Raw genomic sequence first — 23,694 nt, forward strand, 5'->3', positions numbered from 1 at the left:
ATCTATGAGATAAGGGTGCATATCATACCTACTGCATTGGGCTGTGGGAGTTCTCACTATTAGGGCAATGATGCTGTACTGGGTTGAATGGTGGCCCCCAAAAGATATGTGCACACCCTCATCTCTGGAACTTGTGAATCCTTGTTTGGAAAAGGGTCTTTGCAGATGTGATTAAGTTAAGGCTCTCAAGTGGAAATCATCCTGGATTATCCAGGTGGGCCCTACATCTAATGACAAGTTACCTATGAGAGACACAATAGGACAGACACAGAGAGAAAAGCCATGTGAAGACAGAGGCAGAAATTGGAGTGATACAACCATAAGTCATGGCACACCTAGGGCCACCAGAACCTGGAAGAGGCAAGGAAGGATCCTTCCATAGAGCTTTAAGAAGGAACCAATCCTGCTGACACACTGATCTTGGACTTCCGGCCTCCATAACTCTGAGAGAATAAATTTCTGTTGTTTTAAGCCACTCAGTTTTTCTTTTTCTTTTGGCCAGGTTTGTACTCCTTCTGACACTTCCTTGTTCATAGCACTCCACAGCCAAGCTTCTTAGTCCTTGGTGATTTGACAGTACCTCAAGGAGGAAGACCATGGACAGTTGTGCAGGTTGTGCTCTGAAATGCGAATGGTGCCCCTTGGAGTACTGTGCACAGCCTGTGTATCTGTATGTGGTGATCCTGGTCAACAACGTTATATAAGAAGTTCCGGCCAAGATGGAGGCATAGGTAGAAACCCTTCCCTTCCTCACACAACCAAAAGGAGGATTAACAATCAATCTAAAATCAATAAACAAACAGAACTGCCAGAAAATCAAACTGCATGGAACTCCGACAACCAAGGAATTAAAAGAAAAAATCAACCAGAACAACCAGACCAGCAGCTCCGCAGCACAGCAAAGAGGGTCACCCTGCCTGGGTGAATACCTAAGGCTCCGCCCCCTTACAACTTATCAGGTGCTCCAAGACAAAGAATTATGGCCCAAATGAAAGAACAGAGAAAAACTTCAGAAAGAGAACTAAGCAATGAGGAGATAGCTAACCTATCTGATGGAGAATTTAAAGCCCTGGTAATCAAAATGCTCACAGAACTGATTGAGCTTGGTTGAAAAATGAAAAAACAAATGAAAGATACCCAAAATGAAATAAAGCAAAAGATTCAGGGAACCAACAGTGACAGTCCAGGAAGGAAACCAGGACTCAAAGCAACAATTTGGAACAAAAGGAAAAAATAAACATCCAACCAGAACAGAATGAAGAAACAAGAATTCAAAAGAGTGCAGACAGACTTACAAACCTCTGGGACAACCTGAAATGTTCCAATATCCAAATTATAGGGGTGCCGGAAGGAAAGGGAACAACAGCAAGACATTAAAAACTTATTTGAACAAATAATAAAGGTAAACTTCCCCAATCTGGCGAAGGAAATAGACTTCCAGGAAGTCTAGGAAGCCCAGAGAATTCCAAAGAAGTTGCACCCAAAGAGGAACACGCCAAGGCACATCATCATTAAGCTACCAAAGATTAAAGATAAGGAAAAAATCTTAAAAGCAGCAAGAGAAAAGGAGACACTTACCTACAAAGGAGTTCCCATAAGGCTATCAGCTGATTTCTCAAAAGAAACCTTGCAGGCAAGAAGGGGTTGGAAAGAAGTATTTGAAGTCATGAAAGGCAAGGACCTACATCCAAGATCACTCTATCCAGCAAAGCTATCATTTAGAATGGAAGGGCAGATAAAGTGCATCCCAGATAAGGTCAAGTTAAAGGAGTTCATCATCACCAAGCCCTTATTAAATGAAATGTTAAAGGGACTTATCTAAGAAAAAGAAGATCAAAAATATGAACAGTAAAATGACAGCAAACTCACAACTATCAACAAATGAACCTAAAAGAAAAGTAAAACAATGAAAACAAAAACTAAGCAAACAACTCGAACATAACAGAATCAGAGAAATGGAGATCACACGAAGGGATATTAGTGGGGAGGGGGAAGGGAGGAATGGGGGGAAAAGGCACAGGGAAGAAGAAGTATAATTAGTAGGCATAAAATAGACGGGGAGAGATAAAAAGAAATGATATAGGAAACAGAGGACTGAAGAACTTACATGTACAACCCATGGACATGAACTAAGAGTAGGGGGAATGCTGGAAGATTGGGGGAGCAGGGCAGGGGGGGATAAAGGAGGAAAAATTGGGACAACTGTAATAGCATAATCAATAAAAAATACTTAAAAGAGAAGAATGTTGTGTAAGAGTAAAAGAAGCAAATATGATGGCCAGATGAAAAAATAATTGGAGGTTTCAGCAATATCCATATTCAAAGTATTCTGGGAATCATGTTACTTTTTCTGGGAAGCTCAGCTCCCAGCTAGAAGTAAGGGCAGAGGTCTAGAGGAAGGGTAGAGGAAACCTCACAGGGGATGATTCTAACTAAGCTTCAGGAAACAGGAAAACTACTGCTGACTCAAATTCTATCACTTGAACCAAAAATCATCAGTCTTAAAGTAGACACATACTGTCAGCAAACAGTGACACATCAATGCTGTGCTTAGAAAACCAACAAGTATGGTCTTTCTGTTCACCTCCAATAACAATCCCACAGGGCTCCTGACATGACACATGTGACAGCTTCCAGGAGAGGATTTCATTTGTAGCACACCTTCTAGACAGTCACAGCATAAAATGGAAGCATCTCAGCTTTTACAAATCTAGCATGTAAAGGAGGGGGCAAAACCACATCTATTGTCTGTCTTGCATCCCTACTCTTTTAAAACAAGTCACGATTCCATATATTTTAAGATTTTCTGGCTCATAGGGGAGGACCTGGGGCACCAGGGCAGTGATTTCTTGGGATCTGAAAGGACGGGAAAGGTTGCCAGAATGAGTGCTGGCTTGCCCAACAGTGCTGCCTGCTGTGTCTTAGTCATCCCCAGAGACTGCTGCTGTCTGCTCTGGAGGAAAATGGTAACATAAGAGGTAGCTGTTGACCCCATGGCCTCTGAAAGCCCCAAATTACTTTAAGTGAGATCTGAGGCCATACGGAAATCCCAGGGCCTATCCTGTTCTAAGACAAGGAAACATAACAATGGCCACTGGGCTCTGCCCCCAAGGAAATCTGGCTTCTGGAAACTGGACCCCTGAAAGACCAAGATTTATGTGTACAGCCCCATCCTCTCTTGTAGGCTGGTTTATACTTCAGTTTGGTGTAGATCTGTCCCCAAGGATTTCTAAAAATGCTATTCTACCTCTCCCTCTCCCAAGAAGTCTTCTCTGGAGTTGCTCTCAGACAGGCTGTGGAATAGGCCTGAAAGTCAATGTGCTCATGTCTCTGCCCCTTTCCCTTGAAAAACCTTAATCATTTGTTCACACCCATGAGTGCGGGGAATAATATTGCTACAGGCACAGCCACAAGCAGCCACAGGGTGGATCCACTTACGCTGAATGCGGAAGCAGAACTTCTTCTGCTGGTAGGAGATGTAGCTGGAGACAGCACCAATCAGAGCCATGGCCAGGGCACTGGCTACACCGGCAATAGTTCCAGTTTCTGGCGACATTCCTGGTAAAAGGAGAGGGTGAAAGAAATGAGAAGATATGAGGTCAAGCCAATAGTACTACAAGGATTAGTTGAAATGCTCACCTAAGCTTGTTGCAATACCCAGGACCAACAAGCCAGTGTTGAGAGGCCTAGTCTCTTATATCAGAGGCCATCAAATAGCACAGTGCCCCCTTAGATTTGCCAAATGCTTCTCATTTTCTGTAAGTGTTTTCATTTTCAGAAGCTTAAAAGGCAGACATGGAAATGGTGGAATCCCTATTTAAATGAGTTTCAGAGAGGTCTCTGGGTCTCGGTCCAGTGAACTTCCCATGGGGCCACCTCCCGGGGGCCTTATTTTCATGCTTAATTCCTTTAAATGACTTTGTCCCTCTGCTGTTGGCCTCACAGTTTTCTAATGGAAACATTTGGGGGAAGGTAAGGAACACCAGCTCTAAAATGAGAGTGGGCCAGGACTATGGCTCCTTGTGGTTTTGAACAGAAACCTTGGGACACAAACCCACCGGCTTCAGGGTCATCGTTGATGTTGTGCCGGCCGTCACCTGGAGAAAGGACAAAAAGCACATGGTGTCCATTGTGAGTCCATGACCATCCAGCTCTGGGTTAGGAGAGATAGCCCCTTCCCAACTCCCTGACCCTTCTGATTACCCTCTGCACAAGCCCAACCCAGTAACCTCCCCCTACCACCATGAGCTTCTACCCAACTGAAGCAAGACCTGCTTCCACCTGCAAAGCCCAGGCTGCCAAGAGGGACTTTTTATTTTCAAAATGACAGCAGCTGCGCACTGAACATTTGTTATATCCCTGCTCTTTGTGCACAGTATTCCATTGACTATCTTTGCAATCCAGTGGGGCAGGTCACCTAGCATCCCATCTTACAGAGGACAGATCAGAAACTTAAGGACGTGCCAGCAGGTGGCTGAGCTGGGCCCATGCCAGGTAAGCCTGACTGAATGACAACAGTATTTGTGTCCCATGTATCTAGTATCTTCTGTATGAAATATTTATTCATTATCTGATTATAGGAACATGCTTATGTAAAATTTTGTTTTTAAAATGGTAAAAGGCTAGCATAAATATTATTCATAATCCTGCCAGTCAGCAAGATTTATGGTTAATATTTCAATTTACTTCCTTCCTGTGCCTAATGCTTTACTTGCTTTTCTTCAAATCCAGATGCTTCTGTTCATGGAACTTAGATACATATACAGCACCCTTATGGTATGCTATAGGATTAAATCATAATTAAGAGTTTTTAAGGGCTTCTACTTCCAGCTTAACATAGACTTGGAGTTGTTCTTGGAACATACAAAAATGAAGGTGGACAATCCTTCACCCAGGACTTTGAAATTCAAAAGTTTCTGAAATACCAGATGGAGAAGATATCAGTGGTTAGCAGGAGGTTGGGAGAGCAGAGAGGGAAGGAGCTGGCTGTGGTTATAAAAGCAAACCAGGCAGAATCCTTGTGGTGACAGAGCTATGCTTTCTCTTGACTGTGGTGCTGGTCACAGGAATCTATACATTTGATAAAATTTCATATAACTAAACACACGCGCGCACACACACACATCTCCAGATAGCAGGTCCCTGACAAGCAAGTGGTGCTATTTCAGGACATTAATTAGCCTTGAGCACTCCTTTCACGTCGCCCTCTTCTTCTCAGGGCATAATGCTCATTAATGGAGGGAAGACTGTTCACAAAGCCCAGGGGAAACTACCCCGTGATGTTGGAGGCAATGAACTGTGACATTTCCTTCACCAATCAGAGTCTGGAAAGAGTCTAGGAGAATGTAGGTTCCTGGATGGTAACAAATGTTCACCCCCTGGTAAGGGATGTTGGTAATGGGGAAGGCTGTGGGTTTGAGGGAGCAGAGGGGATATGGGAACTCTGTACATTCTGATCAATTTTACTGTGAACCTAAAAGTACTCTATAATAGTTTATTTTTTAAAAAGAGTATGGGGGAGAAAATAAGGTTTGTTATATTCCCAATTGGGGCTAAACCCTTGGGTTAAAGGAATTTTATAAAGATTCATGATTGGATATGAATGGTTATTTACAAAACAAGAAGCACCGGCACATCAAAAAACACGATCACTGCTGTTAGAGAAAGCAGAAAAAAAAGGAGGACAGGAGTCACCCTGTGCATTAACATGTCAGCAGTGAGGCCACTTGTGAGGGGTTAGAGTCCAACTGTGCATGCCTATCTATGGTCCCCCCCTCTGCTGTGCTAGAGGGGCAAGGCTCTCACAGGCTAAGCCACTCACCCTGTGCTTGGGTGAAGGGAGGGCAGTGCAGTCTGGAGTTGTGTGAGGAGTCTGGAGTGCGAAACTGGGATGAAAGGCTAAGGGAAATAAATGGCTGCTGGGTTCTCAGTGCTAGGATATAACACCACAGTGAAGCAGCCATTTTTCTTGAGAAGAGCAAGCCCCTCCCAGGTGAAAAACAATCACCTCACCCATGGAAAACTATATGCCAGATCCTCTGGAAGTCTCCTATCCCTCTTCTCTGGAATCCTGCCTACCCCACCCTGTGTCCTTTTTAAAAAATTTTTTCTTTCTTACTTTCCCCCAACCTGAGTCTTAACCCTGTAGAGGAGACAGCGACATAGGTGGTCTCAGGGGTGCTGAGACTGGCTTTAGGGTGTAGCCATTCCATACACTTTCCCAGGAGCCAAACTGGAGCTTCCCTCTCACAGGAGAGCCTAGAAATGCCCTCTAGGTTTCCAGCAGACCCAAACTTTGTGATCTGGAGGCCCCACCCACTATCTTACTAGGGGCTTCGCCCTGCTGGGTTCAAAAAATAATCTGGAACAGACTCAGACATGTGGCAGGGACATGAGGAAACATACCCACCATCTTCCCTTAAATGTGAACGGCACCTCCCACAGGAGATCCAGAGGTCCCATCCTCCCAATTCTACCAGAAGTCCCCTCAGAAACAGGTCAGTGGCTAGACTAAGACTAATAGCAGGACCGCAGGCAGAGATAGGTGGAGGTGGTTACTGTAGTGCCTTTGGTCATTAGTCGACGCACCCCTGAGCCCTGTGCTGATAAAAAGCCAGACTTACAGAGCAGTAAGGCCCATTCTGGATGCAGCCAAGCCTGAAGGAGACAGCCACAAATTGTGGGTCACTTGTAGCTTCGAATAGATCATCTAGAGCTACACTGGACAGCATCTCACATTGGCTTGCACCAGCTGAATACATCAGTTTTTTCATTCTTTTTCATTATTTTCTCTCACATAGCTTTTTATTATTTTCCTTTTTCTTCAAATTTATTTTTCACTATTTTTTCTTTCAAATCTCATATTTCACTCTTCCCTTTTATCATTCCATTTTGCCTTCTTCCTTCCTTTTCTTATATTTTTAAATTTTATTTTTTCCATTTCCTTGTTCTTTTATGGTGATTTCCTGTTTCTGTTCCTTACTCTTATTGTTTCTCCTCACTATCTTCTCATAATAATTATGTTTCTTTGATCTTATCACATTCTTGGTTTTCTTATAATATTATATTTCTTTCACTTCTTTATTCCTTGTTCTCTTACTGATTTTGCTGTTGTTGGGTTTCTTTTGCTGGTGTGGGTTTTGTTTTCTGTGTTGTTTTGCTTTATCCTGACAGCACCTAAACAACAGCATACAAGACATGGTAGGGGTTGAGACTCTCAGAAAGCCAGCCAAAGGGGAGAACCTACAAACGAATGGGCCAACGACAATCAAGACCCAAAGCAACAAGAGAACCCACATAAACTGCAAAAAGGGCAACCCTAGAGCATCCACCACAGGAGGTCAAGGACTGCACCACCAAGTCCCACAAGACTCCTACCACAGAAGGCCACTCCATGAAGACAGGGAATCAAACCAGATCTAATGTGCAGAAGCAAACAAGAAGAGTCAGCTAAAATGGGCAGACAAAGAAATAACCCCAAACAAAAGAAAGGCAGGAATACCCACAAAAAGAGCTAATTGAACTTGAGGCAAGCAATTTATCAGACATAGATTTCAAAGTGATGGTTATAAGGATGCTGAAGGAACATAGTGAGAACTACAAGGAACTTAGTGGGAACTACAGGGTTGGCCAAAAAGTTTGTTTGTTTTTTTCTGGAACGTGGCTCTAGTAGTGCTTAGTTGTCTTTAACTTCATTCGAAACAATTTTGTTAAACTGTACTGTTAACAGCTGACATATCAGTATGCATTTTTTTTTTTTATTGTTATGCAATTACAGTTGTATGCCTTTTCTCCCCATCCCTCTACCCCACCCCAGGTGAACCCACCTCCCTCCCCCCTCTCCACCCTCCCCCTTGGTTTTGTCCATGTGTCCTTTATAGTAGTTCCTGTAATACCCTCTTCCCACTATCCCCGCCCCCACCCCCCACCCCCGCCCTGGCTATTGTTAGATTGTTCTTAACTTCAATGTCTCTGGTTATATTTTGTTTGCTTTTTTCTTCTATTGCTTATGTTCCAGTTAAAGGTGAGATCATATGGTACTTGTCCCTCACTTCCTGGCTTATTTCACTTAGCATAATGCTCTCCAGTTTCATCCATGCTGTTGCAAAGGGTATAAGCTCCTTCTTTCTCTCTGCTGCGTAGAATTCCATTGTGTAAATATACCATAGTTTTTGGATCCACTCGTTTGCTGATGGGCACTTCGGTTGCTTCCAGTACTTGGCTATTGTAAATTGTGCTGCTATGAACATTGGGGTGCACAGATTCTTTTGGATTGGTGTTTCAGTGTTCTTAGGGTATAATCCCAGCAGCGGAATTACTGGGTCAAAGGGCAGTTCCATTTTTAGTTTTCTGAGGAAATTCCATATTGTTTTCCACAGTGGCCTCACCAGTCTGCATTCCCACCAACAGTGCACAAGGGTTCCCTTTTCTCCACATCCTCTCCAACATTTGTTTGTGGATTTGTTTATGTTGGCCATTCTGACTGGTGTGAGATGATACCTCATTGTGGTTTTAATTTGCATCTCTCTGATGGCTAGTGATGCTGAGCATCTTTTCATATGTCTCTGGGCCCTCTGTATGTCTTCCTTGGAGAAGTGTCTGTTCAAGTCCTTTGCCCATTTTTTAATTGGGTTGTTTGTCTTCCTGGAGTGGAGTCGAGTGAGTTCTTTATATATTTTGGAGATCAGGCCCTTGTCTGAGGTATCGTTGGCAAATATGTTTTCCCATACTGTTGGTACTCTTTGTAATTTGGTGCTGTTTTCTTTAGCCATGCAGAAGCTTTTTATTCTGATGAGGTCCCATTTGTTTATTCTTTCCTTTATGTCCCTTGCTTTAGGGGATGTGTCTGTGAGGATGTTGCTGCGTGGAATGTCTGAGATTTTCCTGCCAATGTTTTCCTCAAGGACTTTTATGGTGTTACGGCTTATATTTAAGTCTTTTATCCATCTTGAGTTTATTTTCGTGTATGGCGTAAGTTGGTGATCGAGTTTCATTTTTTTGCACGTAGCTGTCCAGATCTCCCAACACCATCTGTTGAAGAGGCTGTTTTTGCTCCATTTTATGCTCCTGCCTCCTTTGTCAAATATTAATTGATCGTATAGACTTGAGTTTATTTCTGGGCTCTCTATTCTGTTCCATTGGTCTATGTGCCTGTTTTTATGCCAGTACCAGGCTGTTTTGATTATAGTGGCCTTGTAATACAGTTTGATATCAGGTATTGTGATCCCTCCTGCTTTGTTTTTCTTTCTCAAAATTGCTGCAGCTATTCGAGGTCGTTTATGGTTCCATATGAATTTCTGCAATGTTTGTTCTATATCTGTGAAATATGTCATGGGTACTCTAATAGGGATTGCATTGAATCTATAAATTGCTTTGGGTAGTATGGCCATTTTGATAATGTTGATTCTTCCAATCCATGAACATGGTACATGCTTCCATTTGTTTGTATCTTCCTTAATTTCTTTCTTCAGTGTTGTGTAGTTTTCTGAGTACAGGTCTTTTACCTCCTTGGTTAGGTTTATTCCTAGGTACTTTATTTTTCTTGTTGCTATATCAAATGGGATTTTTTTCCTGATTTCTGTTTCTGCAGTTTCGTTGCTGGTGTACAGGAATGCCTTTGATTTCTGGGTATTGACTCTGTATCCAGCTGTTTTGCCAAATTCATTTATTAGGTCGAGTAGTTTTTGAGTGGAGTCTATAGGGTTTTCCATGTACACTATCATGTCGTCTGCAAACAGTGACAGTTTCATTTCCTCCTTTCCAATTTGGATGCCTTTTATTGCTTTTTCTTGTCTGATTGCTGTGGCTAGGACTTCCAATACTATGTTGAATAGGAGTGGTGAGAGAGGGCATCCTTGTCTAGTTCCTGATCTTAGTGGGAAAGCTCTAAGTTTTTGTCCATTGAGTGTGATGTTGGCTGTAGGTCTCTCATATATGGCCTTAATTATGTTGAGGACTGCTCCCTTTATTCCCACTTTGCTGAGTGTTTTTATCAGAAATGGGTGCTGTATCTTATCAAATGCTTTTTCCGCATCTATTGATATGATCATGTGATTTTTGTCTTTGCTGTTGTTGATGTGATGTATTATGTTTATTGATTTGCGAATATTGTACCATCCTTGCATCCCTGGGATGAATCCCACTTGGTCATGGTGGATGATCTTTTTAATATATTGCTGGATGCGGTTTGCTAATATTTTGTTGAGAATTTTAGCGTCTATGTTCATCAGCGATATTGGCCTGAAGTTTTCTTTCTTCGTTGTGTCTTTATCTGGTTTTGGGATTAGGATGATGTTGGCTTCATAAAAAGAGTTTGGGAGTCTTCCATCAGTTTGGATTTTTTCGAATAGTCTGTGAAGGATAGGGGTTAGTTCTTCCTTAAATGCTTTGTAGAAATCTCCTGTGAAACCATCTGGTCCAGGGCTTTTGTGTGATGGGAGTTTCTTGATGACTTCTTCAATTTCCTTTGCTGATATTGGTCTGTTCAGGTTTTCTGCTTCTTCTTCATTCAGTTTTGGAAGATTATATTTTTCTAGAAATGTGTCCATTTCATCTAGGTTTTCAAATTTCTTAGCATACAGGTCTTCATAGTAATTTCTTACGATCCTTTGTATTTCTGTGGTATCAGTTGTAATCTCTCCACTTTCATTTCTAATTCTGTTTATTTGGATCCTCTCTCTTTTTTTCTTGATGAGCCTACTTAAAGGCTTGTCGATTTTGTTTATCTTTTCAAAGAACCAGCTCCTGGATTCATTGATCCTTACAATTGTGCTTTTAGTCTCTATGTCATTTAGTTCTGCTCTGATCTTGGTTATTTCCTTCCTTCTGCTTGCTCTGGGCTGTCTTTGTTGTTGTTCCTCCAGTTCTTGTAGGCGTAGGGTTAGGTTGTTTGTTTGAACTGTTTCTAACTTCTTAAGGTAGGCCTGTATTGCTATGAACTTCCCTCTCAGGACTGCCTTTGCTGTGTCCCATAGGTTTTGGGTTGTTGTGAGTTCGTTTTCATTTGTTTCCAGGAAGTTTTTGATTTCTTCCCTAATCTCATTCTTGACCCATTCATTGTTTAATAGCATGCTATTCAGTCTCCATGCTTTTGAGTGTTTGGGGTTTTTACCCTTGGGGTTGGTTTCTAGTTTCAGACCCTTGTGGTCAGAGAAGATGCTTGATATGATTTCAATTTTCTTGAATTTGTTGAGGCTTGCTTTGTGTCCTATCATGTGGTCTATCTTTGAAAAAGTTCCATGGACACTTGAAAAGAACGTGTATTTTGCTTCTTTGGGATGAAAAGCTCTGTATATATCAGTTAAGTCCATTTCCTCTAAGGTATTGTTAAGTGACACAATATCTTTGTTGATCTTTTGTTTGGAAGACCTGTCCATTTTTGATAGTGGGGTGTTAAAATCCCCTACTATAATTGTGTTGCTGTCAATATCTTTCTTGAAATCCTCCAAGATTTTCTTTATGTATTTGGGTGCTCCTGTGTTGGGTGCATATATATTTACAATGTTTATGTCTTCTTGGTGGATTCTTCCTTTGAGTATTATGAAGTGACCTTCTGGGTCTCTCTTTATGGCCCTTCTTTGGAAGTCTATTTTGTCAGATATGAGTATTGCTACCCCTGCTTTTTTTTCCTGTCCGTTTGCTTGGAAGATTTGTTTCCAGCCCTTCACTTTCAGTCTGTGTAAGTCTTTTGTCCTGAGATGGGTTTCTTGTAGGCAGCATATGTGTGGGTCATGTTTTCTTATCCATTCAGCTGTTCTATGTCTTTTGATTGGAGCATTTAATCCATTTACGTTTAAGGTTATTATCGATAGGTAGTTATTCATTGCCATTATTTCCTACCTGTGTTCCTCTGTCTTTCTCTTTTCCTTCCTTTCCTTAAAGCAGTCCCTTTAGCATCTCTTGCAGAGCTGGTTTGGTGGAGCTGTATTCTTTCAGACTTCTTTTGTCTGGGAAGCTCTTTATTTGGTCTTCTATCTTGATTGAGAGCCTTGCTGGGTAAAGTAGTCTTGGTTGTAGGCCTCTGGTTCTCAGTACTTGGAATATTTTTTGCCATTCTCTTCTGGCTTGGAGCGTTTCCATTGAGAAGTCAGTTGCTAACCTTATTGGGGCTCCCTTGTATGTTACTTCCTTTTTCTCCCTTGCTGCCTTTAAGATCCTCTCTTTGTCTTGGAAATTTGCCATTTTAATTATGATGTGTCTTGCAGTGGGTCTCTTTGGGTTCCTCTTGTTTGGGACTCTCTGTGATTCCTGGATTTGGGTGACTTTTTCTCTTCTCAGATTAGGGAAATTTTCCATCATTACTTTTTCAAACAGGTTTTCTATCCCTTGCTCTTCTTCTTCTCCTTCTGGTATTCCTATTATACGGATATTGTTACGTTTCATGTTGTCCTGCATTTCCCTTATTGCCTCTTCATTCTTTCTGAGCCTCTTTTCCTTTTCTTGCTCCTTCTGGGTGTTTTTTTCTACTTTGTCCTCCAGCTCGCTGATCCGATCCTCTGCTTCGTCAAGTCTGCTTTTAATTCCTTCTACTGTGTTCTTCAATTCAGAAATTGTATTCTTCATTTCCTCTTGGCTCTTGTTGATATTTTCTATTTCCTTTTTCATGTTGATATAGTTTGCAGTGAGTTCATTGTAGTTTCCTTGTAGTTTCTGGTAGTTCTCTTTGAGCTCAGAGAGCTCAGTGAGCTTCCTGATGACCATTGCTTTGAACTCAGTATCTGATAGTTGACTTGACTCTTTTTCGGTTAGTATTCTTTCTGAGACTTCCTCCTTTCCTTTCATTTGGGAATTGTTTCTTTGTCTTCCCATTGTTTGTGAGGCTCTTCTTGTTGGCCTCTGCGTCTTAAATTGCTTTGTTCTGACTCCCTGGATTTATGATATGAACTTCTATGGTAGAATGCCAATGGGATTCGGTGGTGCTGTCTCCTTACTCTCCTGTGCTCACTGGTCTTGAGCTGACGTTTATGTGTTTAACACGGTCTAACTCTAGTCTTTTCAGCACTCCAGGTTTTGTTGTCTCACCTCTGGGTGTCGGTGGGAGTTTCTCGCCTCCTCCTCTTTCTCGCCAGTGCCTAGCAGCTGGAGGGGTAATCACAGAAGGGCTGGAGAGGCGGCGGCGAGGACAAGGGCAGCGGCTGCTGCAGCTGCCTGTGGCCGAGGTGCGGTGCCGCCTGCTCCGCCCGCCAGCCCGGGTCTCCGCCTCACTCGAGGCTGGAAGCGAAGCCTCTCCCCCGCCCCCTCCCGCTCCGCGTCCTGCCGGAGCGCGAGCGGCAGCGGCCCCGATCGCCGCTAGGGGAGGCAGTCAGTGCGCAGGCGCAGCCGCTTGCTCGCGCGCCCCCGCGGCCCCGGGGCTCCGTGGGACTGGGGGAAGCACCGGGTAGGCGAGTGGCGAGAGCGCGCAGCCTAAGGAGCTCAGTATGCATTTTTTAAAAACATACCAAAATTGGAGAATTTTTGTGTAGCCATTTTAATATTGAAGATGGAAGAAAATAAGCAACATTTTTGGCATATCATTCTTTATTATTTGAAGAAAGGTAAAAACACAACTGAAACACAAAAAAATATTTGTGCAGTGTATGGAGAAGGTGCTGTAACTGACTGAATGTGTCAGAAGTGGTTTGCGAAGTTTTATGCTAGAGATTTCTCACTGTACAATGCTCCACAGCTGAGTAGACCAGTACAAGTTGATAGTGATCAAATTGAGATATTAGCTGAGAACAGTCAATACTATACCACACGGGAGATAACCAACATACTCAAAATACCCAAATCAATAAAGTTATAGGTGAAAATGAAAAATATGTCTTTTATTTACAGAAAAAAACTAAACGGAATTTTTGGCCAACCCAATACATCAGCATGAAAAAGAACCTAGAAACCATAAATAGGAACCAATTGGAAATGAAGAATGCAATATCTGAAATGAAGAATACACTAGAAGTAATTAAAAACAGGCTAGATGAAGCAGGGGATTGAATAAGTGATTTGGAATACAAGATAGAAAAAAACACCAAATCACAGCAACACAAAGCAAAAAGATTTAAAAAGAACAAGGATGGGTTAAGGGAACTTTGGGACAACATGAAACATAATATCCATACAATAGGCATACCAGAAGGAGAAGAAAGTGAGCAAGGGTTAGAAAACCTGTTTGTAAAAACAATAACAGAGTATTTCCCTAACCAGGTGAAGGAAAAAGTCATACAAGTTCAGGAAGCATAGAGTTCTAATTAAGACAAACCCAAAGAGACCCACACCAAGACATCAAAATTAAAATGGCAAAGTTTAAAGACAAAGAGAGAATCTTACAGGCAGCAAGAGAGAAACAGTCAGTTACCTACAAAGGGAGCTCCAATGAGACTGTCAGATGATTTCTCAATAGAAACATTTCAGGCTAGAAGGGAATGGCATGAAATATTCCAAGTAATGAAAAGCAAGGAACTGCAACCAAGACTACTCTACCCAGTAAGGCTATCATTTAAAATCGAAGGTGAAACAAAGAGCTTCCCAGAGCAAAAAAAGAAAAAAAGGCTAAAGGAGTTCATTAACACCAAACCAGCACTGCAAGGGGTTTAAAGGGACTGCTTTAAGAAGAAAAAGAAACAGAGAGAGAGAGAGGGGAATATAGGTATAAAGAAAAAATGGCAATGAACAAGTACTATCAATAATAATCTTAAATGCCAATGGATTAAATGTTCCAACTAAAAGACATAGAGAACTGTATGGATAAGAAAACATGACCCAGCCCTGGCTGGTGTGGCTCAATGGATCGAGTTCTGGCCTGAGAACCAAAGAGTTGCCAGTTTGATTCCCAGTCAGGGCTCATACCTGGGTTTAGGGCCAGTCCCCCAGCTGGGGGTGCATGAGAGGCAACCACACACTGATGTTTCTCTCCTTCTCCTTCTCCCTCCCTTACCCTCTCTCTCAAAATAAATAAAATCTTAAAAAAAAAAAACATGACCCATGTATATGCCATCTACAAGAGACCCACCTCAGAACAAAAGATTTACACAGGCTAAAAGTGAAGGGATAGAAAAACACATATTCCATGCAAATGGAGACAAAAAAAAAGTTGGGGTAGCAATACTTTTATCTGCTAGACTTCAAAACAAAGCCATAACAAGCAACAGAGAAAGTCACTGCATGATACTAAAGGGATCAATCCAACAAGAGGATATAACCCTTATAAATATGTATGTGCCCCATATAGGAGCACCCAAATATGTAAAGAAAATCTTGGTGGACTTTAAAGAAGAGATTGACAGCAAAACAGTCATTGTAGGGTATTTTAACACCCAGTGTTTCTCTGGATAATCTTCCAGAGAAAAAGTCAACAACAAAACAGAGACCTTAAAGACACACTAAATTGAATAGATTTAATTTATATTTATAGAATATTTCATTCCAAAGTATCAGAATACACATTCTTCTCAAGTGCACATGGATCATTCTCAAAGACAGACCACATGTTAGGACACAAAAGAAGTCTTAACAAATTCAAGAAAATTCAAATCATACCAAGGATTTTCTTGGATCACAATGGCATGGAAGTAGAAATCAACCTCAGTAAAAAACAAAACAAAAAACAAAACAAAACAAAAACATTCAAACACATGGAGACTAAATAGCATGTAATTAAATAATGAATGGGTCATCAATGAGATCAGGGAAAAAAATCAAAAAGTACCTGGAAACATGAAAATGAACACACAACAGCCCAAACCTACTGGAGACTGCAAAAGTAGTCCTAAGAGGTAAGTGTATAGCATTACAGGCCTACCTAAACAAGACAGAAAGATCTCAAATAAACAATCTAACCCTAAACTTGAAAGAACAAAAAAAACAACAAACAAAGCTCAACAGGAGTGGAAGAAAGGAAATAATTAAGATCAGAGCAGAATTAAATGACAGGCTAAAAAAAAAAAAATTCAAAGGATAAATGAATCCACAAGCTAGTTCTTTGGGAACATAAACAAAACTGATGAATATTTAACCAGATTCATCAAGAAAAAAAGAGGACCCAAATTAATAAAATCAGAAATGAAAGAGGAGAAATGACATGGATACAACAGAATTACAAAGAATTGTAAAAAAAAAATACTGTGGAGGACTCCCAGCCAAGATGGAGGTATAGATAGATACACTGTACCTCCTTGCACAACCAAAAGAAGGACAACAAATTTAAAAACAAAAAACAACCACAACTTACAGAAAATCAAACTGTATGGAAGTCTGACAACCAAGGAGTTAAAGAAACATCCAGACTGGTAGGAGAGGCGGAGACGGGCAGCTGGGCAGAGAGGACTCACAGCAAGATGGCGGCTGGTGGGCCAGGATGGGCAAGGCAGTGGCTGGTGGAGCGGGTGGTCCCACATTTTCATGCAGATAAATGGGGAGGAACAACTGGGGAGAGAGACAGACCACACAACTCAGGGTTCCAGTGTGGGGAAATAAAGCCTCAAAACTTCTGACTGAAAAAGTCTATGGGGGTTGAGGCAGCCGAAGAAAACTCCCAGCCTCAGAGGATAGTTCATTGAAGAGACTCACAGGGTCCTAGAATGCACACAAACCCACCCACCTAAGAAACTTTAGAGGCAAGAAGGGGCTGGAAAGAATTATTCAAAGTCCTGAAAGGCAAGGACCTACATCCAAGATTACTCTATCCAACAAAGCTATCATTTAGAATGGAAGGGCAGATAAAGTGCTTCCCAGATAAGGTCAAGTTAAAAGAGTTCATCATCAAGCCTTTATTATATGAAATGTTAAAGGGACTTACGTAAGAAAAAGAAGATGATCAAAAATATGAACAGTAAAATGAGAACAAACTCACAGCTATAAACAACTGAACCTAAAACAAAAACAAAAACAAAAACGAACTAAGCAAACAACTAGAACAGAACAGAATCACAGAAATGAGATCACATGGAGGGTTATCAATAGGGAAGGGGAGAGAGGAATGGGAGAAAAGGTACAGGGAATCAGTAGCATAAATGGTAGGTAGAAAATAGACAGGGGGAGGTTAAGAATACTATAGGAAATGTAGAAGCCAAAGAACTTATCTGTATGACCCAGGACATGAACTAAAGTGGGGGAATGTGGGTGGGAGGGGGTGTGCAGGGCGGAGAGGAATAAAGGGGAGGAAATGGGACAACTAAAATAGCATAATCAATAAAATATACTTTAAAAAAAATTAAAAATACTATGAACAAGTATATGCCAATAAATTGGACAACCTGGGTGAAATGCATAAATTTCTAGAATCATACAATCTCCCAAGACTGAATCAGAAAAAAGAAGAACACATGAGCAGACCAATAACAAATCATGAAATTAAAGCAGTAATTGAAAAACTCCCAGAAACAAAAGTCCTGGATTAGATGGCTTCACAGGTGAATTTTACCAATCATTTACAGATGAATTAACAGCTATCCTTCTCAAACTATTCCAAAAAATTGGAATATACTGGTAAGAGGGGCAGAGATGGGCAGACTCCCAAGAACAGGAAAGACTCACAAGCTCTTTTTACAAGGCCAGTATTATCCTAATTCCAAAACCAGATAAGGACACTACAAACTGTAAACCATACTTTGAAAGAAAGAAAACTATAGGCCAATATCCCTGATGAACATTAATGCAAAAATCCTAAACAAAATACTAGCAAACCAGATCCAGCAATACATTAAAAAGGTCATACACCATTATCAGGAGAGATTTATCCCTAGGGTGCAAGGTTGGTATAATACTCACAAATCAATAAATGTGATACATTACATAAACAAAATGAAAGATAAAAATCACATGATCATATCAATAGATGTAGAAAAAGCATTTGACAAAAATCCAGCACCCATTTATGATAAAAATTCTCAGCAAAGTGGGAATAGAGGGATTACACCTCAACATAATAAAGGCCATATACAAAAAACCTACAGCCAACATCATGCTCAATGGGCAAAAACTAAAACTGTTTCCTCTAACATCAGGAAGAAGACAGAAATGTCCGCTTTCACCACTCTTATTCAACACAGTATTGGAAGCCCTAGTCACAGTGATCAGAGAAGAAGAAGAAATAAAAGGCATCCAAATTGGAAAGGAGGAGGTAAACTGTCATTATTCGCAGACGACATGATAGTGTACAAAGAAAACCCTATAGGCTCCACCAAAAAGCTACTAGACTTTAATAAATGAATGACAAAGTAGCAGGATACAAAATCAATACTCTGAAATCAATGGGATTTCTATACACCAATAATGAACTATCAGAAAGAGAAACTAAGAAAACAATCCCATTTACTATTGCAACAAAAAAGAGGTATCTAGGAATAAATTTAACAAAGGAGGCAAACTATAGGACAAACTATATTATAGTATTCGGAAAACTATAGGACATTGAAGAAAAGAAATTGAGGAAGATATAAATAAGTGGAAGAATATACTATGTTCATGGATTTGAAGAATTAACATTATTAACATGTCCATACTACTCAAAGCAATGTACAGATTCAATGCAATTCCTATTAAAATACCAGTGGCATATTTCATACATCTAGAACAAATATTCCAAAACTGTAAGAACAGACACATAGATCAATGGAATAGAACAGAGAGCCCAAAAATAAACCCATGTCTCTCTATGGTCAATTAATATTTGATGATAGAGGCAAAAGCATATAAAGGAATAAAGAGAGTCTCTTCAATAAATGGTGTTGGAAGAAAAGGACTAGTACTTGCAAAAAAATGAAACTAGACCTCCAACTTACACCATATACTAGAATAAACTCAAAATGTGTAGAAGACTTAAAGTAATGTACCATAAAAATTCTAGAGGAAAATATAGGCAGTAAAATTTCAGCTATCTCGTGTAGCAATATTTTTGCTGATATAGAAGGAGGGCATCCAAAAACATCCAAAATTATTTTCTGTAGGGCAGGCCCATTGTAGTACAGGCTTCCCAAACTACTGAGTGTTCTAGGAACCCATCTGTATCAGTGTAATAGTTGGCATTGTTGTGAGAGGCTGTGTTCAGCTTCTTGATTTCTTATCCAGTCAGCTACCCTGTATCTTTTGTTTGGAGCATTTACCAGGGGTGTCCAACCTGTGGCCTACAGGCCACATGCAACCCAGGATGGCTGTGAATGTGGCCCAACACAAAATCGTAAATTTACTTAAAATATTATGAGATTTTTTTGTGTGTGACTATATGTTGCAATGTATTTAATGTGTGGCTCAAGACAACTCTTCTTCCAGTCTGGTCCAGAGCACCAAAAGGTTGGACAACACTAATTAAGCCATTTACAGTTAAGGTGATTATTGATAGATATGTATTTAGTGCCATTTTATTGTTAGACTATTTTCCTCTGTTTTTTTTCTTTCTCTTTTTCTTCTTTTTGTTAAAGCAAGCCATTTAACATTTGTTGCAGTACTGGTTTGGTGTTAACAAACTCCTTTAGCTTTTTCTTGTCTATGAAGATCCCTATTTCTCCTTCGACTTTATATGATAGCCTTGCTAGGTAAACTAGTCTTGGTTGCAGGTCCTTGCTTTTCATCACCTTGAATATTTCACACCCCTCCCTTCTGGCCTGAAATGTTTCTGTTGACAAATAAGATGACTGTCTAATTGGTGCCCCCTTCTAGGTAATACTTGCTTTTCTCGTGTGGCTTTTAGGATTCTCTCCTTATCTTTAAGCCTTGCCATTTTAATTACGATGTGTGTTGGTGTGGGCTTCTTTGGGTCCAACTTGTTTGAGACACTCTGAGTTTCCTGGACTTATGTGTCTCTTTCCTTCACCAGATTAGGGATATAATTGGTTAATTGGTACAGTTTCAGAGTGGGAAGGTTCCATACATAGATGATGCAGATGGCTGTACAATATCGTGAATGTACTTAATACCAGTTAAAGTACACTTAAAATGGTTAAAATGGCAAATTTTATGTATACCCTACCACAATAACCCCAATAAATTCAATAAAAAAATTGTTTAAAAAAACAGTAAAGAAATCTGGGGGCCTGAAAAACTCCAGAAGACTGGAGGTTCCAGGCAGGGAACATGCACACAGGCCTAAGCAAGGCTTCCCATGTGTGGTATTATAGGAGAAATAAAATGAAAAGCCAAAGGCAGAAAACAGTCTTCTGAGTCTAGGTACCTGCTAGGCAAGTGGGGAGAGCAGAAGAAGCTGTTGAGGAAAAGCTCTGCAAAGAAATCAAAGTTGGGAGCTCCTGCAGGTTCCTCCTGAAAACCAAAGTGGATACATTTGGAGGGAAATAGCACTCAAAGTTTCAGTCAACTAACTGACAACAGCCAAGACCATCTTCTCATTTAACCCTGGTAACTAAAGGTGATAGCATCCATGCTTCACACTAGGGGACATCTTCAGACAGCCAATATGTGTGACCCAGATGCATCTGTAAGAGAATATTTGTATCTCTTTTAAAGTATGTGTTTTGATTCTTGCCTCAGTGTTTAAGAACTACAGGCTTGAGGCCTTAAAAATTGTCATCTGGGAATAAAAAGGCACTCAATTTGATCCTAATATTAAATTTTCTTTTCTAATTAAAAGAAATGATGTAATATTTCCTGCCCCGTGAGCCCAAAGTAGTAAGAAATGGGTAGCATATAACAGTGAACATAACATGTAGGCTGCTAGATCCAGTGGCAGATGCTGACACAAAGAACGGCATCGGCACAGTGGAGTACTGGATGCTGCACACAAAGTTTCACCTTTAGACCTTCAAGAAAAACTTACAAGTGGTGCTCCTCTCTTTATGCTGTTCTGTGCAATGCAGGGAGGATTTGCGATTGAAGAGAATAAAGGCCTGCCCTGAAGACACCCATCCCCTACCATCCAAGGCTCCAAGGACTGCCACAACAAGCTGGTCACCAAATGGTAGCAATGCACAGACCCAGAAGTTCAGGGAAAGTCCAGAGAGAACAAGCAGAGGATAAAATATCTAATAAGAGCCATGAATAGCTGCTGTACCAGAATGGTCTTTAAGGAGGGCAGAAGGACTCTCCCCGAGGATGTAAAGGCTGTTGTTTTATTAGATAGGAGAAAACATGAGCAATGGCCTGTCTCACTCTGCTCCCTCCCTGATCCGCTCTCTCCCCTAAGGCCAAGCCCTGTCTCATCCCCAGTTGATTCCGTGGGTCAACTTATCAAAAGTTTTCTGACCAACATGCCAGTGGGGGATGATCTAAGCATGTTAATGACACCCCTACTCCCCTCTAAGTCCTTTACCAACTGAGAATAGATACAAGGAGATAAAGGAAGATTAGGTAAGGCATTTACTTTATGAAGGAGCTAGACAAGTACACCAGCACCTTCAAAGTCAGGGCTTTTGTGTACTGTGGTAAAAACATGGCCTGAAGCCACCTTAAAGTTTACCTGAGGGGTAGAGAAGCTGAATTTTCAGACCATATCACAGAGTTCACATATAGTAAGAGTACACACACACACTCAGGCAGCTACATGGATTGCCCAGGGCTCCCTCATTCCTTTTGAGATCCAAGAAAAAGCATTTCATGCCATGACCTCCACCACTAATGTGGCTTAGAACATCACCAGCCTAGACAATCAAATGTGTCACCCTTCCCTTCAAGGGAAGGTGTGCACAACAGGGTAGAGAACAAAGCCAGGTGTTTGTTCCATCCTAATCTCCCCATTTCAGTGCATTTATTGGGGGTATCTGGAATACACAAGCAAAAATGTGCCTGCCTTCAGGAAGCCAAATCTATCTGCAGTGATAAGGATATATGTCTCTAGTGTGGCTTGTATGGTAAGTGGTACCCTATACCAGCAGGAGAAATAAGAGGTCCTAGGAGAACCCAGAGGCAGGAGATGGATGTTGTGCCACAGGGCCAAGCTGGGGTAGGGTAAATAGGGCCACACAGGGGAGGAGCCTCCAGAGAAGAGGTGATCTCTGAGGTATCTCTTAAAGGATAGGTAGCTTAGCATTTTCTGGGGAATGAGTGGGAATTTATCTAGTGGAAGAAATGATTTTTAGAGAAACAGAATGTGAAGGCACAAATATATGCACCACCAGCTCATTTGTATGTTTGGAGATGAAAGGAACTTGGTGGTCCAGGGCAGAAAGGTAGGGCAGTAGGCTAAGGGACTTCAATTTATCTTGTAGGCAGTGAGAAACTTTTGGGTTTTTTTTTTTTTCTTTTCACTTCTTTAAACAAATTTCCCCAACATATAATTAAGGAAATTTCTGAGCATTCAAAAAAGCTGAAAGCACTATACAGAAAACACTCATATCTACCATCTGGATTCTATAACGAACACCTTGCATTCTTTGCTTTATCGTAAGTCCATCCACCCCTTTCTTATTTCTGTGATGCATTTCAAACTTGAGAGGCCTCCTCTGAGTGCTTCTGTGATGCATTTCAAAGAAAGTCACAGACATTGGTACACTTCTTCTCTAAACATTATACAGAGTTCCACATTTGCTTATGATTCCCTTTTAAGGTACATTTTACATATAGTAAAATAAACAAATCTTATGTTTGATGTCTTGGTAGATGCATGTACCTGCAAAACTCATACTCTCACTAAAACACAGAATGTTAGCATCATCCCAGAAAGTTCTCTCATGTCCCTGCCCAATCACATCCCAGTCCTGGTAAGCATGGATCTCATTTCTAACACAAAAATTATTTTGAAAGTATAACAACTTCACATGTTTGGGCTCATATAGTATGTGCTCTTGTTTTCTTTGGCTTCCTTCACTCAGCATAATGTTTTTGACATTTATCCATGTTTTTATGTGTATTAGTAATTCATTCCATCGTACAAGTATATAAGTATATCATAAATTGCCTATCCACGTATTCTCCTATTGATACTTGGGCTGTTCCCAGTTTTTTGTTTTTGTTTTGCTATTATAAATAAAGCTGCCATGAGCATTTTTACAACTCTTCTCTTGAATATGTGAAATTGCTGGGTCACTGGATAGGTCTATGTTCAGTTTTATAAGAAACTTTACATTCCCACCAACAACGTATATGAGAGTTTCAGTTGCTCCATACCCAGACCAATATTTGGTATTTTCAGTCTAATTTTAGCCATACTTGGTGTGCTGTGATATCTCATGTGGTTTTAATTTGCATTTTCTTAAAGAAAATGATTTTAAGCATCTTCATATAACTTCTTTTGTGAAGTTCCTTTTCAAATCTTATGGTAGTTTTTAAACTGGGCTATCTTTTCATTTTTATACAATTGTTTTAAGCACAAGTCTGACAAAATCAGTTCCCTGATGGTTCTCTCTGGCAGCTGTATGGAAGACAAACTGGATCCAGGAAACCAGTTAAGAGGTTAAGGTAATGACCCTGGGCTTGAACAAAGGCAAAGAGATTCAAAAGATACTAAGGAGAGGACTTCTGGCATGAGGGAATGAGGAGTACAATAAATCATCTCCTGAAAAAGCCACTCTAACCCTGGACAATCAAAGATAGCCATTTCAGGAAACAGTGAGAACAGCTGGAATCTAGCCTTTTTGCCCAGGGTTGCTCTCAGTTCCCTTTCCCCTGGATTAGTTCAACTGGGGAAGGGTGAATAGGCCACAAAAGCCAGCAACTGTACTGCAGCTGCTAAATGGGACCCATGTGGCTTGTCACTTTGTCAGTAAATGTGGCAATTTCAGTGGCAAGTGAATAGAGAGAGCCAGCAGCTTCTTTAGCCTTAACAAGCCACCA

The 23,694-nt window shown here is 40.8% G+C and overlaps 1 protein-coding gene across 4 annotated transcripts in view; it reads right to left on the reverse strand.

Annotated features, from left to right (window-relative positions):
• CD99L2 (CD99 molecule like 2) overlaps positions 1-23,694 on the reverse strand; it is a 153,385-nt gene that overhangs the window by 8,720 nt on the left and 120,971 nt on the right. For all 4 annotated transcript variants that reach the window (XM_053917624.2, XM_053917626.1, XM_053917625.1 and 1 more), the window contains 2 exons: positions 4,059-4,097; positions 3,439-3,558 (listed from right to left, as the gene is read on the reverse strand). In XM_053917624.2, the coding sequence (XP_053773599.1) occupies positions 3,439-3,558; positions 4,059-4,097 (159 nt within the window). The remainder of the gene's footprint in view (positions 1-3,438; positions 3,559-4,058; positions 4,098-23,694) is intronic.

Source organism: Desmodus rotundus, chromosome X (assembly GCF_022682495.2).
Source record: "Desmodus rotundus isolate HL8 chromosome X, HLdesRot8A.1, whole genome shotgun sequence".
NCBI classification, from domain to species: Eukaryota; Metazoa; Chordata; class Mammalia; order Chiroptera; family Phyllostomidae; genus Desmodus; species Desmodus rotundus.